Source organism: Coffea arabica, chromosome 11c (genome assembly GCF_036785885.1).
Source record: "Coffea arabica cultivar ET-39 chromosome 11c, Coffea Arabica ET-39 HiFi, whole genome shotgun sequence".
In the NCBI taxonomy this organism is placed as follows: domain Eukaryota; kingdom Viridiplantae; phylum Streptophyta; class Magnoliopsida; order Gentianales; family Rubiaceae; genus Coffea; species Coffea arabica.
The window spans coordinates 42,123,716-42,141,129 of NC_092330.1; the positions used below are offsets into that span (position 1 = coordinate 42,123,716).

Below are 17,414 nucleotides of genomic sequence, written 5' to 3' on the forward strand. Positions count from 1 at the left end.
TTCCTACAAGTCCTTAGCATTGGTCAAAGTCTTTCGCCAATACGGCATTCTTTTTTTTTTGGAAAAAAATTGACGAGCTCGATATAGTAACAAATAAGAATACGGCGGCATTCATTGTATTAGAAGTGCTTGTACAAATTCCACATACGGTAAAAGTAAACGCTATGGTATAAACTGTGACACACGTCCTCGCGCTAAATGCTAATTCCACTAAACTTTATGTACTTTCAAGCTTCAAACTTTCCATTGACGTAAGATTCAACCTTTATATTAGCCTGGCCTGGTCTTTAACAAATTAATCAACCCATGCCGTGTCTGCCCCAGGTCAAGGTCCTGGCTTGTAAGAAGACAATCCCAATTACCAAATTAATTCGCCAATAAACTGTACTTAGCAGTGGGGGTCGAGTTTTCCCAACACCCTCTGCTCGTGCCAAGTGTACATTAATTTGACAATGAGTACACGTATGACATAAACCCCCTCCCCCTCCCCCCTCCCCCCCCCCCCCGGGGGGGCCTCCTCTCTCTCATCTCTTTTCTCTAAACCAATTAATTGCTCTCTGGCGAGTAATTTCAGAACATATTTATTGCCCCCCCCATTTAACCTTTTGCGTCTGGATGTGATCTGCAACCGGTATAAGGGCAGTAAGTAACCTCATCTTCTATAGTCTACTATACTACACAGTACACAGACGAACAATTAAGTGCAACAGCATCCCAAACCTCAAGAGCTGGATGGATTTCTATGCAGGCGATTTATTGCCTGCAAGTGATCTTTTTTACCTCTCTGTGTCTGAACGTGATCTATAACCGCTAAACCTTGGGATTTCCATAAAACAAGTGGTTGATATTCTTGGGAAAGACTTTTTTGTCTAGTTGTAGTAGTGTTTCATTTATCACTATCAAACAACCCCCCCGCCCCAACCTCAAAGCAAATCCTCTTCTGCATAATCTTCAGCGTTCAACCATCCAAATCACCATAAATATCAACCCTCCCCTCCTTTACCATTTTCAGGAGTCTCACAAATCGAACTATGGTTTCTCTCGAGTTTTAACCATAGAGCAAGACGCTGTTCTTCTACCGATCTCAATTCTCGGTACTTTTTGCTGCTCAATCTACCAAAAATGGGTTTAACCAACATCTCAACCCCCACCACAACCCCTGATACTGACAATGATACCCCACCACATACCCACCCTATTAGGTCCTTTCCCTTCACCAACGGCTCATCCAAGTACCACCACCGCCAACCACCTCCTCAGACGGCGGTGGCTTACCGAGAATGTCTCAAGAACCATGCAGCCAACATTGGTGGCCATGCTCTGGACGGGTGTGGAGAGTTCATGCCTTGTCCCACCGCCACCGCCGCCGACCCCACCTCGCTAAACTGCGCCGCCTGTGGTTGCCACCGCAACTTCCACCGTCGCGAGGTGGAGTACTCCCCTTTCATCACCACCACCGCCGCTCCACATTTTCTCGACTTCCGCCAACGCCGAAGGTCCTCTTCTTCCCCCTCTCCACCGCCGCAACAACCACCAACTCTCTCTTATCCACCAACCCAGATGCTTCTTGCCCTCAGCACCGCCGCGCACGACGATCAGCAGGTCCCGAACCACCATCAGGTGGCAACACCGGTAACCCCAAGGGAGACAAAGGCGGCGGCCGAGAACCTCAGCGGCCGAAAGCGGTTCAGAACGAAATTCAGCCAAGAACAGAAGGAGAAAATGCACTCTTTTGCTGAGAAGATGGGGTGGAAAATGCAGAAATGCGATGACAATATGGTCCGGAATTTCTGCAATGAGATCGGGGTCGCCAGAGGAGTCCTCAAAGTTTGGATGCATAACAACAAAAATACAGTTGGCCGCAGAGATATTAGCAGCACCATTACCATCACCAACCCTGCCGCCGCCGCCACCGCCAATATCACGGAAGAGGACAAGAGCAACAGTAATAACATCCGCCAACATGGTGGAATTGGAGGCAGCCCGGAAAATGGCGGGTACAACATCAACGACAGCTGCATCAACAATGATGAGGAGGAGAATAGTGAGAGTCATTACTGTAACAACGAGAGTGGCCATGCTAATCTTGATCTCGACCTTGATCATAACAATACCAATGGCAGTTCTTCTTCATCTTGATCGCTATGGGAAGTAAGAAGATGGAAGAAGCTTTTTGAGAAAAAATAGGTCGTTTGATTAGGGAGTAGTCTTGTTGTACTACTAATGATTATTAAGGTTAATCAATCAACGGCACAAGTAAATAAAGCATCATGTGTTTTGAGCCTTTATCTTTTTACTGTTCATCCCCCGTTTTCCGATTCTTCCATTTTGCTATGGTATCTTTATTTTGTTCACAGAATGATCATCGTTTAATATTTTTTTTCCTCATATTACCACTGTTTGAGAGATATTAAAAAAAAGAAAAAGATAAAAAGAGATGCTTACGGGGAAAGAAGCCGAGTTCAATATTGTTTTTTCTTGCACTTTAACATGATCTACTCTTTTCCTGTATGTCATCCTCCTTTCCTTGTATCCGGTGTTAGAAGGCTTTTGATTTCTTTCGGTGGAGGATGGATGAAGGGGTATTTGTCATTATCTTCAAAATCAGTTGTTTTTTGTGCATGATTTTGAGGAACGATATCATATCATATTATATGGTGGTATGATGTTTTTTAACAATTAATGTACTACGTAGCTGATTTTGTTTACATTACACCATGTCCAACTCTTGGAAGGAAATGCTGTACGCAATTTTGTCTTCTTTCCATTTAATTTGCGTTTCTACTAGCAAACCTTACCTTTGCAGGGTAGTGCACACTTGTCTTAAATCTTAATGGGGAATATTATGGCACAATGAGGCTGGTAGGTGTACCTTTGACCTTTCAGTCCGAAGGTGAAGCTAAGGCTAAGTGGATGATTTCTATCTTCTCCAAACATTTTAATTCGTAATAATCACAACTCTTTCCAATTCAATTTTGAGCATCAGGGCATTTATTTACTTATGTATAGATAAATTAAAAACTATCGAACTTTATCCGGGTACATCAAGTACATTTTGATGAGTAGATTAGCAAGAAATCTCTGTTCCTAATCATTGATAGCAAGAGTTCACGTACGTTTAAATTACGTCACATTGAAAAAAGTATTCCGATATTTTTTTTTTTTTTTAAAATATTATCTCAAATAATTTCCTATCCAAACTCGCTCAAATTATATGTCATTATGTCATGCACCTTTAAAGATGGTTCCACCCTTTATCAGTTCTCTAACCTCATTGTCAATCTGGTTTATTATATAATTTCCTTAGTTCCTGTTTCCTCTTTTGGTTCTGGTAAGAGGTGGAGGGTCTGATAATTCATTAATTTAAGGTGACTCGACAGTCTCACAATTATTATTAGGACGGACGGAGCAGCTAAACTTCGTGACGCTTGAAAACTTGTTTATGTTGTCTTGTAATCTGAGCTTTTAAGCCAAGCAGACACAGGCTTTTCTGTGCTGATAAATAAAATGTGAAGAAAGCTGTCGGCCGCCGGATTTCCGACCCTGGTTGATTTCTGAGGCGGCAAGCTTCGGCTTTATTCTGATTACCTGTGGGGAAAAACAAAGAAGGAGATTTAGTAGAGCAAGTAAAAGCAAAACTAGTTACTCCTTTTCCATTTGGTTTCTGTCAGCATTATGATGACAGGGCTGGTTGCCATTAGCAAAAATTATTTGCAGGGTAAGATTGATGGATGAGACTACTGTTCCACTTTAAAGTTTAAGGGAGCGGTTGATGTGAGTTTTGATACAGAATTTTTTAGAATGTGTGATAGAATTCACAGCTGAACCCATATTTTTGCGTGTATTTGTTGTGTTAGCGTATTCATTTGTCGTGTGGGCATGGACATTGTAAAGCACAAAAAATCATGCACTTTTTTTTTTTTTTCTGATAACGATAGATGCTGTATAACTTACTTTAGCCTAATCTAAGGGAAGGGGCAGGAGGATGGTCAACTAAGACCAGCCACATATTGTGGCCAAATTGTGGGAGGCAAGGGTTGATCCCCTGACCTCCAATATCATCATTATGATGATGATCACCGGACCAAATGGCCAGTGGCTGCAGGGTTACTTTACTCCTGTGTCAGTTGACAAAATCATAGTACAATGCAAATAATGGAAAGAGGATGAAAATTTTTTAAAATTGAGATGAAATCCTCAATTTTAGCCAACACAACCCAATCTGACACTTATGGGCTGTATAGGCTTATAACCTCTCACAAAAGCCCAAGTTTAAATGCGGCGAAGGATTCGGCCCTGTGCAATGAGTAGAAATCCAAACTCTAAGTTACACACGCACTTTTTTGACTCACAAGTTTCAAGGGTTGGGTTGGTGTCACCAGTTTTTCTTCTGTTGTGTTTTTTTTTTGGGGGGGTATAATAGGTTGATCCTATTATTAGACAAATCTGGTGTAAAACCTTCTCCATATTTGCCCGAAACCTCGTTATGTGCCTACAAGAGTCAAACATCCTACCTGCGACTAGCAGTAATTCTTCAACGGATAGAAACTCCCACGAATATGGATTTGACACATAAAATTCCTTGTTAACAATAGTCATTATTTGGCCAAAAATTATTTGCTTCCATTATAAATACAATTTTCAATTTATTTTTTTTCAATCACCTTTTTATGTTACATACATCACATAAAAAAAGTGTTACAATAATTATTCCAAATAATATTTTAATTTAATTAGAATTCTAATTATTGGGGGTGGTCCAACATCTGCCATCTTTGACAGAGTAACAGGCAGCAATCTTTTACTCTTCTTTTTTTGTTCCCCCCTTACTTTTTTAGGTTTTGTTTTATATGTCAATTTCATAGGGACAGGGAAATTAAAAAAAAAAAAAAAGGAGAGAGAGAAAGAGAAAGACCTACCATGAAGCCTGGAAGATTTGGATCTGGGGCTCGCACAATTTTACATAATTTTACTCATAACGTAAATAAATAGGATTTCGATGCAAATTATTTAGAACTTGATATAAATAAATTGGATTTGGATGTACCCAAAATTGCGCGAAATAGAACTCGTGAGGCCTCTGAAGGTTTTGCTTTTGGGACGATTAAAGATTAATCATAAGATATGTTGAAAGCTACCACGGCCCCTTGATATGGGTCCATCATTTCTTAGAGGACAACAGAACAGACACGTCAAGGCCACGGCTCTAGAATGTTTGGCATCCACTTAGTGACAGTGCCACCAATATCAATGGACTGGAAAAAAAAAATAAATAAATACCAACATCTATGTGCTTAAATCCAAGGGATAATTGCAGAAACCTCCCCTGAGGTTTCTGAAATTTGCACTGACGTTCCCTATGGTTTGAAAAATTACAAATATTGATATATTTATCACAAATTAAATGTTTGAAAGTAAAATACCGGTGCTTTAAATAGGTAATGTGTATTTGCCTATAAACTATACTCCTTAAAGTTTATTAATTATTAATTAATTTGTAGTGCTTTGTCATACATTGGACATGTAATACAAAGGACAAATTTGGTAAAAAATTTTAATTTCACTCCCTAAAATAATATGTTAATCGTTTGGACTGAATTTGCAACCTCAGGGGAGGTCAGTGTAATTTTTCAAACCACAAGGAAGGTCAGTGCAAATGTCAGAAACCTCAGGAGAGGCTCTACAATTACCCCTAAATCCAATTGCCACCAATGTCAATGGACTTAGTGACAGTGCCACCAATATCAATGGACTGGAAAAAAAATAAATACCAACAATCCATGCTTAAATCCAATTGCCACCAATATCAATGGACTTAGTGACAGTGCCACCAATATCAATGGACTAGAGAAAATAATTACAAATACACATTATTTTATTATTTTTTTTATTTCACATGCATCAAATCATTGCAGTATAATTTCGTTTGAGTTTCTATATTAAATATGTTTTCGTAAACACATTATTTTATTGCTTTTTTTTAGTTTACATGCATCAAATCGTTACAGTATAATTTCATTTGAGTTTGTATTTTTTAGACTTTTTACACTAAAAAATATATTGTAACGATTTAATGTATATGAGATAAAAAATGATTGAAAATTATATTGACAAAAAATGAAAAAAAAATATTTTCTTAAGAGCTTTTGCGTGCCTCTGTCGTGTATTCTTAGTTCAACAACAAAAGAGAATAGTAGGGCATCTAAGAATAGTGGACCGGAGTAGTGGCTGAAAGTCGTGGATGTTGGCAATGTGCTTCACATTAAAGTAGTTGACCATTTGCCGGAAAGAAGAATCAGAAAAGTACCAAAATATGCTACTCAGTTAATACAACTACTCTTTGCTTAATCAAAAGACGAACGGGTGGAGCAGCCGCAATGTCCTCCAAATTCACCTTTACATTTCATTCATTTAGCAACCCACCTGACAAACATTTTAGCAAACCGGCCCCAAGGAACAACCCAAACTGTCAAGGAAGCATGTATATCATCTAATTGCCTGAGGACCCCCTTCCCCCTTTCCTACGAATCACAATAGATTAGAAGGTGGAACAAACGTATTGAATGGAGCAAGGGAGATTGATGTGCTATTTCTATTGCTGGAAAGGAGACATATGTTCACACCATTATAAAATTCCAACCACCGCAACTTATTTCCTAGCTGATAATAAAAACTGACAGCTGATAGATGATCCTGATTCGTGCAATCAGTAAATTGGAGTATTCTGCATACCCATTATGGCTTTCCAGATCAATGTGTCAGAAGTGAAAACCAACAGGTTTTTGGACGTGGCATATTCCATTTGGCATATTTCCCTTTCAAGAGTATGTCTTAACGCACCGTTTGAAGCCACATCGCGAGGATGCCTCTCAAATAGAGCTGTTAACGAGTCGAGTCGAGCTCGAGCATGTGATAATCGAGCTCGACTCGAACCCCTAATCGAGCCAGCTCGAGCTCGCTCGATTAGTAATTCGAGCTTCACAAACTATTCAAGATCGACTCGATATGTTCGCTAGAAAACTCGAGCTCGAGCTCGAACTCGAGTTTAAAATTGAGTCGAGCTTATCGAGCTCAAGCTCGAGCTTGTCGAGCCTGTAGAGTATCAAATACACAATAAAAATGACGCTAATACCCCTACTATTCGAGCAGTTTCGAGTTCGAACTCGAGCCTATCGAGCCTGTAGAATATCAAATATACAATGAAATTACACTAATACCCCTACTATTCGAGCCTGTCAAGCTTAAACAAGTCGAGCTATGCTCGGCTCGTCTATTAAACGAGCATCAAGTTGAACTCGAGCTCGGCTCGTTTCTCTCAATAAACGAGCCGAGTCGAGCCCTTATCGAGCCGAGTTGAGCTCGGCTCGCGAGCTACCCGGTTCGATTAACAGCTCTACTCTCAAATAGGAAGAAAGTAACGTGATGCTTGTGCATGTACGTGTCCGCATGCCAGGTCAATCAATGCCTATGCTCTTTGGTAGGTTTAAGTTCGTATCAAATACCAACAACATGGCGTGTTTTATTTGATACCACCACGTAAGATGTATAATAATAGTTATCAAATACCAACAAGATGTTTGGATAGAGTAGTATTATTTGAAATATTATTAGGAATAATTGCTGTAACACTTTTTTTGATGTGATGCATGTGAGATAAAAAAAATTATTGAGAATATAAAAATATTGATTGGGATAATTTAGCAATCCAAACACGGGTATGCATGACTAAACGGATTGTAATAATTTGATATTGCAATCGAGAGGTTTGGTATTTTTAGGAGTTTTTGTGAAAAAAATGTATTGTAATAATTTGATATATGTAAGATAAAAAAAATTAAAAATTTATGTTCACAAAAAATATAAATCTTTTTCTGCACAAAATCACAATCCAGACGGGGATGTTAAAACTTCTAGTGTAGCGATCCATATCTTCATCTCACAATCAAGATTCATTTTTTTCTCGTTCACATCATTATCATTACTGTATATTCAAATATTACCATCCCTCTTTTCTATTCAAGAAAATACGTGAAAAACAAAAAAAAATTTCTAAAGTCAGCAATAACATCAAAATCTAACACGTCATCTCCCAAACATGCCAATTAGAAAATTTGGTTAGGATTCACTAATTCCACAAGTGAGGTCAAGTCTCAACTGAAAGACAAAAGGAGAATTACAGAGAGCCAAGATCTTCCATTAGCATGGTTCCCAAAGCAAATTTAGGGGCAAAAATTTTCCGTAACAACGAGTAACTTGACTTCCACAAATGTCCCACCAGTTGAAACGTGTGAAACGGTTGGAGGATACATAGAAAAAAAAATATATAATCCCTACAAAAGCCTTCAACCGACAAAACCTCTTTGCAAATCTATAAGCCACTCTTCAGGTCTTCGTAGTCTTCTTTCGAATCATGGCGCAATTCCACTTCATTTTATTCTTCAACCTGTATCTCTCTCTCTCATTACTTTCCTGAAAATTTCTTTCCTTCCCACAATCTTCGCCAACAAGTTAGCCTTAAGATTCCAAAAGAAATCATCCTTGATTAGCTGTTACCATTTGGCAAATATTTTTCTCCACGAGTACCTATAGCGGACAGTCCACTGGGGTACTGCCTCCAATGAAATATCTTAGATTCTGCGCAGACTGAGATACTGTGTCTCCAGATGGCAAGAATCTGTACTCTTTTTTGTCATTGTTTTTTTGGCGGGCTCTCAATATTTGCCGAGAAATGATTGAACATTTTTTTTCTTGGTTGTGAGGATGGCTAGACAGGTTTTCTTTACCCTCAAAAGCCGCTTTAGCTTTGTAGATGAGAGGTTTTTGAACGAGCTTTTGCACAGAACGATGTTTAGGTATGGCCATTTTCTGTGGGTTTGGCTATGCAACTTCATGCTCAATATCTTCTGGTTGATGGTCAAATACACGCACAGGTATGATCTTTTGCTTCTATTTCTTTCGTGGGTTTTCCTTTGTTTTTCCTACCATGAAGTTATTATTATCATCTAATATTTGACTGCTACTGATTTTGCAGGGTTAACGCTGATGAGGCGCAAGAGAATGTTTCAAAATTTAATGTCAATCATTCTCAAGAAGATGGTGAAGTGATTTCAAAGACTTCCATGGGTTTTGACTCCGATTTTACTACTCAAAAAGAGAGTTCAAACCTCACCTTCAGCTTAAGAAGTCAGAAATCTGCAGATTCCAAAGAACAGACTGCAGAAACAGAGGACTCTGCTTTTCTGCAGAGTGGCTTTAGATCAAGCACTCGAAAGTATCAGTTCATGGCGGCCGGGAATCTGAGAGAATTCATGGAAGAGCCGGAAATAAGGAGCATTACCATTCAAGAAATGTTTGTGGGTTCAGATGACGGTTTGATTCAGAATAGTGATGGTAGAGTTATTCAAGATGAAGATGAGATAAAAAGCAGCTCTGAAGTTCAAGATTTGGATAGGTGTTCTAATGCTTCTTCAAATGGTGATGGTCTTCTGATTGAGTTGAGATACGACAAAAGAGATGATATCGAAGAATCTAATACAAAAGAAGAGACTCCTGAGGAAGAAATAGCAGATCATTTACTCGAAACTCCGTTCAGTGAAGAGATTCTGGAGAGTAAACAACGTGAAAGTTCAGCTCAAAACAAAGTCTCCACCTACGAAGAGTTGGACGATGAGATTTCCTATGAAGTCCATTTGCTTCAAAGGGATGATTCCTCAGATTGTTTTTCAGAGCCAGAGTTAGAGAACTCTTTTGATGAATCACTTGCTGGTAATCATGAAGTTCCGTCAAGAATAACAGAAGTACCTTCTTCTGATGCAAAGGATTCTGAAATCTTTGCATCTACCAGTCCCATGATTAGTAATACTGACAGAAATCCAGAAATAAGTGAAAGATGCTCAAGTGGGAAAGAGGTCATAAATGGTAACTTATGCACTGTTGGGGAAGCAGATGACGACATTGAGGATGATTACATAGAATTGGAGCCTCGTTCAAAGGATGCAAATAAGGCTGATGAAACTATTTTGTCCCGGAAAGATGAAAGCTTGTTTGAACTTGCACATGCTGGAGGTAAAGAAACACAATTGATGGATGACCGTCCACAAAATTTCCAAGAAGAGAGCTTGGGAAAGGAATCATGGGAATCAAACTCTGATGATGAAGATGAGTTTGATATCCTATTGGAACACCAGCAACTAGTTAAACAAATGAAAATGGAAAGAAAGAATTCGATGGCTAGGGGGCTTCCTACTATTTCAGAAAATGAAGATTGCGAGACTCCAAAGGTTTTAGATTATCTGAAACCACTAAAAATTGATGAAAAGTTCGAGTACAAAGATCTCATGGAAGAAATCCAGAAATTCTACAAGAGTTATGCAGAAAAAACGCGAAAATTGGACATCTTGAATTATCAGACCTTGCATGCAATCAGTAAGTTTAAACTTAAACTAAACATTCCCTTCTTTCCTTGTGATTTAAGTATTGGTATTTTTTTTAGTTCAATTATTTCATAAAATAGTTTTGCCGGTCAAAATCTTGATGAGAAGATTCAAATTTATTATACTAGTTTCTAGTATACACAACTTCAAATGCATATCGTAATCAGAGTAGGTTGATAATAAATTCATCAAAAAGGGCACGCTCAACGTGCTCAAGCATTATGATTTCATGCCTTGCCTTCTTAAATGGAGTTGAAAAGATTTTTGTATAGTTTGTCCTGGACTAAATTGTATTACAGTCCACAACGCTAAATGCTGTCCCATCCAATCTGATTGTTGTGAAGATCTTTTTTGAACAAGATCATCAAGAAAGGACGAATTGACTTGGTGGGCCTCCAATTTGCGTAGTCCATGCGTACAGCACCAAGATCCCACTTCATTATGCAAAGCTCCCTTTGCTCTCTACACCACAAATTATTCAATTGATTAGTCTTTAATGTCATATAACCCATCTTTTCTATACCACCAAGTTTCAAGAATCATATGATTATAATAATGCGAATGCCTCTATTGCTGCAGTAGCTGTGATTTGTCAGCCTGCACATTGGAAGATATATTCAATCATTCCTCAATTGTTTTCAGAGTCACTCTATTAGGTTGATCGTAAATTATTCTTGTTTGACTAGAATTATATATCTTGGCATGAACATTGCCGTCTGCTCAACCTTTTGGACTTGTTTCCTTCTTTGAAGTACTTTTCAGTATATCCGCTGGTTTCACGATTGTTGCAGGTTTCCTTCAGCACAAGGATTCTCAACTTTTCATCCCAAGTAAAAGATCTTTACTTTCATCCATCAAGCCCTTTTCTTTACCGAGCATTTCGATGTCAAAACAACGTAGGATCTATGCTGATCCCACCCTTAAATCCATCACTGAAATGCATAGAGACCTTGAGTTGGTCTATGTTGGACACATTTGCCTTTCATGGGAGATTTTGCAGTGGCAACATGGAAAAGTAAAGGAGTTGCTAGAATATGATTCTCAAGGTAATCACTGCTATAATCAAGTGGCAGGAGAATACCAACAGTTTCAAGTGCTTGTGCAAAGATTTTTGGAGGATGAGCGATTTAATGGACCTAGAATTCAACACTTTGTTAAAAGCAGATGCGCCTGCCGTTGTCTTCTTCAAGTTCCAATCATCAAAGGTTAACAGACTTGACAAAATCACTACTCGATTGAGTTATTCTAACATTCACTGGGATCTGAATGACTTTTTAACTGGTCTTCAGATGATTGTTTCAAGGACAAGAAGGAAACTACAGGAGATGAAATAGATGCAATATCAATTTCCATGTTGGCACAAACCCTGAAGGAATCGATGCACATCTTCTGGGAATTTCTTCGTGCTGACAAGGAGGAAGCTGATGGAATACTGAAGAGTGTTCAAGGAAGTCTAGCTGATCCTCGGGCTGCTGTCGATTCTGAGCTTCTTACGAACGTTAGGACTCGTCTTGAGAAGGTTTGTCTTGGTTGTGTTCATTGAATCTTCATTTCCCTTCTTTCCATCTTTCATTTTCGCCTTTCTCAGCTTATAATGCTTTCATTTTCCTTCCCTGACAGAAGGAGAGGAAGCTCAAAGACATACAGAGAAGTGTAAATTGCATAGTGAAGAGGTTCCAAAAACAGCAGGCAGGCCAAACAAGTAATGCATTGCTGATCTCTCAGGTGGAACTGAAATTGGTATCGAGAGTATTAAGCTTACCAAGATTGACAACTGATCATCTGATCTGGTGCCAGAAGAAACTAGATAACATCAATATTGTTAACAGGAAGATTTGCGTTGAGCCGGCTTTTCTACTCTTTCCATGCTAAAATTCCAGCTTCTTTTCGAAACTAGTACGTATCTTCACTTTGTAAAGATTAGAGTCACAGTGTAGGAATTGCCCTCTTTACTTCAGTTTTGGAAGGGGTAAAGTAAGAGGTGGAGAATAGATTGCTGGCGGACTTGTGTAATCTGCCAGCCTAAACTTGAGGTTAGGACATTAATTATTCTCTATTCTGGTGATTACACGAGCTAATAAGTACGTACAATCAATTATTCCCTTACCATGTAGAGTGAACCAGATTTCTCCTCCAAATAAACACGAAGTTTCAACAAGAATCATTGGGTACTATTTCATATTCAACCTCTAAAATCTAGATCCACTGAGTCAAATCCTGAAGAATAATTTGGAATTGTTTGGATTGTAAATTATTTGAGATTTTTTTACGGTAGCACTTTTGTGATGTGATGTATGTGAGATAAAAAAATAATTGAAATTAAAAAGATAAAAAAATATATTGAAAATTGTAATAATAATGTAAGTAAATATATTTGGATAAATAATCTCTTATCCAAAATTGAATGCCAGCCCGCAACTATTGCTCTAATATTCTTCTAATTTTGTTTTTCAGGCATTTTGTCTGTTTCCTTTGGGTAGAATAGATTGTGCAAGAGCAACAGCTATGGGTTCCAACTTTCAGTCTCACATTTGAAAACTAACGGACGGCCCAAATCTAAATAGTGGTTGCTGCAGATGGATGGGCTAACGTGCCCGGACATCAAGGCCGTAGCAGCATTTTCTAATTGGGCTCTTGCTAGACTATGGTGGTCAAGTACCTGTGACTAGAGGTGTCAAATAAAATCATTTAATTAATTTTACCCATACCCGTCCATTAATAATTGGATATGGGTACATTAAATTTTTATATATGGATATAAATGGGTTACCCAATTATACCCATTTATTAAATGGATTTAATTGGGTAACCCATCTAACCCATTTAACTTGCATTCCCAAACCCTTTGTATTCCCCATTTTCACCGTCAATCTTCTTCTCCTCCCCACCAGCAAGCCCACTGCTTCCCTCCCCCCTTCTTCCTCCAGTGTTTGTTTCCCCCATCTCTTCTCCCCGTCTTTGTATTTTGCCCCTTTCATATCCGATTTCTGAGCTCATATGGGCATCGTTCGAAAAGTAGTTTTGCTGTCTCGTGAGGTGTGAGTGGTCTAATAGGATGACAGACACTAGTGGGACTGACAGAGACATTCCAATGGTTATTATCCTGCAGACGGAATGAATGGTGACACACAAGCGATGCAGCCAACTATTTTGCCTTGATTAACGGCCAAAAAACGGTTCGCTTGTGTTATCTCTTTCGTTCGGATCTCCAGAATTAGAATTCAAAATAGTGCCTAATTAGAATTCTTGGTTGCATTGCATGTCTGCTAGAATTCTTGGTTGCATTTGCATGCATGCGGATCAAGCATTGGCGAATGTGGTTTTGACAGTCAAGAATTTGAAGTAGTTAAGCTTAACTTTGGAAGGCTAATAATGGTATAATTAATTTTAGGATTATCTAATTAAGTTCAGTTTTGCAGATTGCTGAATCTAAAAATATTGCACCGTAGTATGTTACCATTCTTAAGTTTTTGGACATCTTGGACTGGTTAAATGATTGTTTCGCTTACCTTTGTTTGCAGATTGCATGAGATCTTATTTAGTAGAAAGCTCTGTAGACTTATGGCTGGACCAAATTGACAATACTTGGTAAAAAAAAGAAGGCAATAATTGTTAAGTGTGCTTGTCTAGCACAAACAATCACTGTATTGGTTCTACCACTATCGTGATTGTGATCAATATTTTCATCCTAGGTGCATTTGCCTGTTATTTTCATCTGTGTCTGCAATGCATACGTGATATAATATATAAGTCCTAGCTCTGTTATTTTTGCTCATCATGTTGGCGGGGCCATATGATAAAAAGTTTTTCCACAACTACACTTAATACTTCCAATCTCAGTTGAAGACTAGTGAAAACATGTAGTTCTTGGGATCAATGTTGCAGAAATATTAGATGAGGTGTACAAAATTGGAAGGCTGAGAGTCTTAGACAGAAAAATATCAGATAAGGTGTACAAAGTTGGTAGTATAGATAACAGAAATGCTATCCCATCATGATCCAATAGATGAGTTGTCAGAGCACATTCAGGAACAATGTTCTTATACAAGCCATGAACCTACCAATACAGATGAGTTGATCCAAGGTTCTTCTAAGCGTTCGAGACAGCTCACGTCATTGATTTGGAAGGGAATTTGAAATATTATGTGTTGAGCCAGATGGCTCACAAAGAGCACAATGTAAATGGCGCAAGCGTGATTATGCATGCGGTGAAACAACCGGAACAAGCAACTTATGGCGTCATCTTTCAAATTGTAATAAGCGTGGACAATCTGATTTTGAAAAACGGTCTCCAATTGACCAAGGAATTTATCGGGAAAAGATGGGAATTGCTATTGTGAAGCATAACCATCCTTATAGACTGGTGGAGCAAGAAGGAATTCGAGACTTGTGTATATACTTAAATTCAGATGCTTTACCCATTTCGAGAAACATGATAAAAGCTGATATTGAAAAGATGTACAAAAGAGAAAAAGAGAGAGTAAAGACAGAATTAAATTCAATTTCAAGTCGAATTTGCCTTACTGCAGACTTGTGGACATCTATTGCAACAGATGGGTATTTGACATTGACGGCTCATTTCGTGGATGAAGATTGGATTTTATAAAAGAGGGTTCTAAATTTTCACCACATGCCACCACCACATGGTGGTCCAATATTAGCTGAAAAAGTCATAGATTTATTGAGAGATTGGGCTGTTGAAAAAAAAGTTTTTACTATCACATTGGATAACGCATCTTACAATGATGGTATGGTGAATCTGTTGAAGCAGCATTTGAGGCTAAGAAATACACTATTTTGTGAGGGTGAATTTTTTCATGTAAGATGCAGTGCACATGTGCTAAATTTGATTGTCCAAGATGGTGTCAAAGTTATTTCCAAACCAGTCTCAAAGATCCGAGAGTGTGTAAAATATATCAGAGCTAGTGAATCAAGAAAGTTGAAATTTGCAGAGTGTATTGTTCAAGTTTCTTTGCCATGCAATAAGAGGGTGCATCAAGATGTCCCAACCAGATGGAACTCTACATTTGTGATGCTGGATAGTGCACTTGAATATAAGCTTGCCTTTCATCAGTTGCACGTGGTTGATCGCAACTTCAGTAGATTTTACCCAACTGAAGAAGAATGGCTTAAGGTGCAGAAATTTACAACACTGTTGAGACCTTTTTATGACCTGACCACCCTTTTTTCAGGGACTAATTATCCAACTGCAAATTTGTATTTTCATGGTGTCTGGAAAATTCAAAAAGTTATCACGGAAGAGGTCAATAATTTAGACATTGAAGTGAGTGAAATGGGCAAGAAAATGAAACGGAAATTTGAGAAGTATTGGGAATGTTATAGCTTGGTTTTGAGTTTTGCCATCATTTTGGATCCGCGTTTTAAAATGGATTATGTGGTGTATGCTTTTAAGAAGCTATATCCTTTTGATTATGAAGAACGTGCTAATGAAGTTTGGGATAAATTTTATTTACTATTTGAGGAGTACGAGAATACTTTTGATGGTGATTTGCTAGATGGATCAATAGCAGGCTGCTCTGGTGGTGATTTGGGCAATGACAATGATGATTTTGCTGAATTTGAGAGTCAACAACATGCAAACAAGAGGAATAAGTCACAAGTAGACTCTTATTTGGATGATACTCGACTCCTTTCAACTCAAGAATTGGATGTTCTCAATTTTTGGAAAGAAAACAAAAATCGATACCCTATTCTTTCTTTGATGGCACGGGATATTTTAAGTATTCCTATCACTACAGTGGCCTTGGAATCAGCTTTCAGTATTGGTGGAAGAATTGTGGGTAAATATCGTATTTCGCTCCTACCAGAAAATGTGGAGGTCTTGTTATGTACTAGGGACTGGTTATATGGAGTAACAGGTATGTTATACTTAACCTTTCAATGCACATGATCTTGTATTTTACTTTTTTGGTCACTTATTGAATTTACTTTTGATTTCAGCTTCTGAAGATGGTGAAGATAAAGAAAGACTGAGTATTGACTTTGCACCTTTAGTTGCTAAACTTACTAACCTTCATATTTAGGTAAGCTGTATTCTCATGATCATGGAGATTGTTAGTAATGTGGTGAAAAGAATTTTATCTTTCTGTCTAGATGAAATTTAAGTAGCAAAAAACAGAACTTTGAATTTGGTTTTGGTTTTGGTTTTGATTGCCAGGAATCTTCTCTATTTTGTGTTCAGCCAGCAGCAAACTTTTAGGTTGCTATCTTTTTACTGTCAAGTGGATATTTGTATTGTCACTGGCACTCCTTCAAGCTGCTTACTTCATCCCGTCTTCTAATCAGAATTCTAGTCATATTGAGTTGCTGCGCAAAGGTTTGAAGAATAATACTGAGTTCAGTTTATCAAGAGAACACATGAGCAGGCATGGTATAGAAACTTATGGCAAATATTTTGCTCTAATAGTACCACCGTCTGCATTTGGATTTTGCAGAGACCAGGCCCTGAGAGTCAACTTCTCTTGTGCATCTCGCTGTCCTGTGGCAATGAAAACCATTCTGGCTGCAGTTTTTTTTGGCACTATTCGGTACCTGCTTCACGTAGTAAGTTTGCAGCAAAGTAGAAGCAAGCAAATCAAGCCCAATAGCACAATGGCTAGCACAGATGCATTCTGTAACTTAACTTTCATGGGAAAAGAGGAGAAATCACACGAGTAGTCGTGCTCTTGACAATTTTTTCTTAAAGAGTTTCTTTTGACTTTATCATATTTACATTTTCAGTTTCTTGTATATCTTGTATAATCCAACCTACCTGTGATTACTCATAGTACTGTTGAGTAATTTACATATATTGACTTCAGGTTGATATTTGTATGCTAAATGAAGTGATTGCTAGTCTTCATAAGGATTTTTAACTATTTTTTATGTTAAGTATTTTTGTTTTATTTATTATATTTATTTGTTGGTTTTATCTTATCGCTTTATTTCCTTGTAATTTATTAATTTGATCATTTTTTAGCA

The 17,414-nt window shown here is 38.1% G+C and overlaps 2 protein-coding genes and 1 long non-coding RNA gene across 3 annotated transcripts; all 3 read left to right on the forward strand.

The window, feature by feature from the left end:
• The first annotated feature begins 552 nt into the window (after positions 1-552).
• On the forward strand, positions 553-2,288 carry LOC113716602 (zinc-finger homeodomain protein 11-like). The gene has a single exon (XM_027240997.2). It carries the CDS (start codon positions 1,123-1,125, stop codon positions 2,137-2,139), a length of 1,017 nt encoding a protein of 338 aa, XP_027096798.1. The 5' UTR covers positions 553-1,122; the 3' UTR covers positions 2,140-2,288.
• A 5,868-nt stretch (positions 2,289-8,156) lies between these two features.
• Positions 8,157-12,539, forward strand: LOC113715488 (uncharacterized). Its single transcript, XM_027239697.2, has 5 exons — positions 8,157-8,930; positions 9,032-10,425; positions 11,225-11,638; positions 11,723-11,952; positions 12,054-12,539. Exons 1-5 carry the CDS (start codon positions 8,761-8,763, stop codon positions 12,303-12,305), a joined length of 2,460 nt encoding a protein of 819 aa, XP_027095498.1. The 5' UTR covers positions 8,157-8,760; the 3' UTR covers positions 12,306-12,539.
• A 1,595-nt stretch (positions 12,540-14,134) lies between these two features.
• Positions 14,135-16,576, forward strand: LOC113716553 (uncharacterized). Its single transcript, XR_011823233.1, has 3 exons — positions 14,135-15,516; positions 16,273-16,312; positions 16,395-16,576. It is a non-coding gene; the product is annotated as an uncharacterized lncRNA (long non-coding RNA).
• The last annotated feature ends 838 nt before the right edge of the window (positions 16,577-17,414 follow it).

What these genes read in the sequence shown, in the direction of transcription:
- LOC113716602 (XM_027240997.2), top strand. Translation starts at nt 1,123, where the DNA reads ATGGGTTTAACCAACATCTCAACCCCCACCACAACCCCTGATACTGAC.
- LOC113715488 (XM_027239697.2), top strand. Translation starts at nt 8,761, where the DNA reads ATGGCTAGACAGGTTTTCTTTACCCTCAAAAGCCGCTTTAGCTTTGTA. An exon ending in TCAAGTTCCAATCATCAAAG is followed by an intron (nt 11,639 to 11,722) that starts GTTAACAGACTT and finishes ACTGGTCTTCAG; the next exon opens with ATGATTGTTTCAAGGACAAG. An exon ending in TTAGGACTCGTCTTGAGAAG is followed by an intron (nt 11,953 to 12,053) that starts GTTTGTCTTGGT and finishes CTTCCCTGACAG; the next exon opens with AAGGAGAGGAAGCTCAAAGA.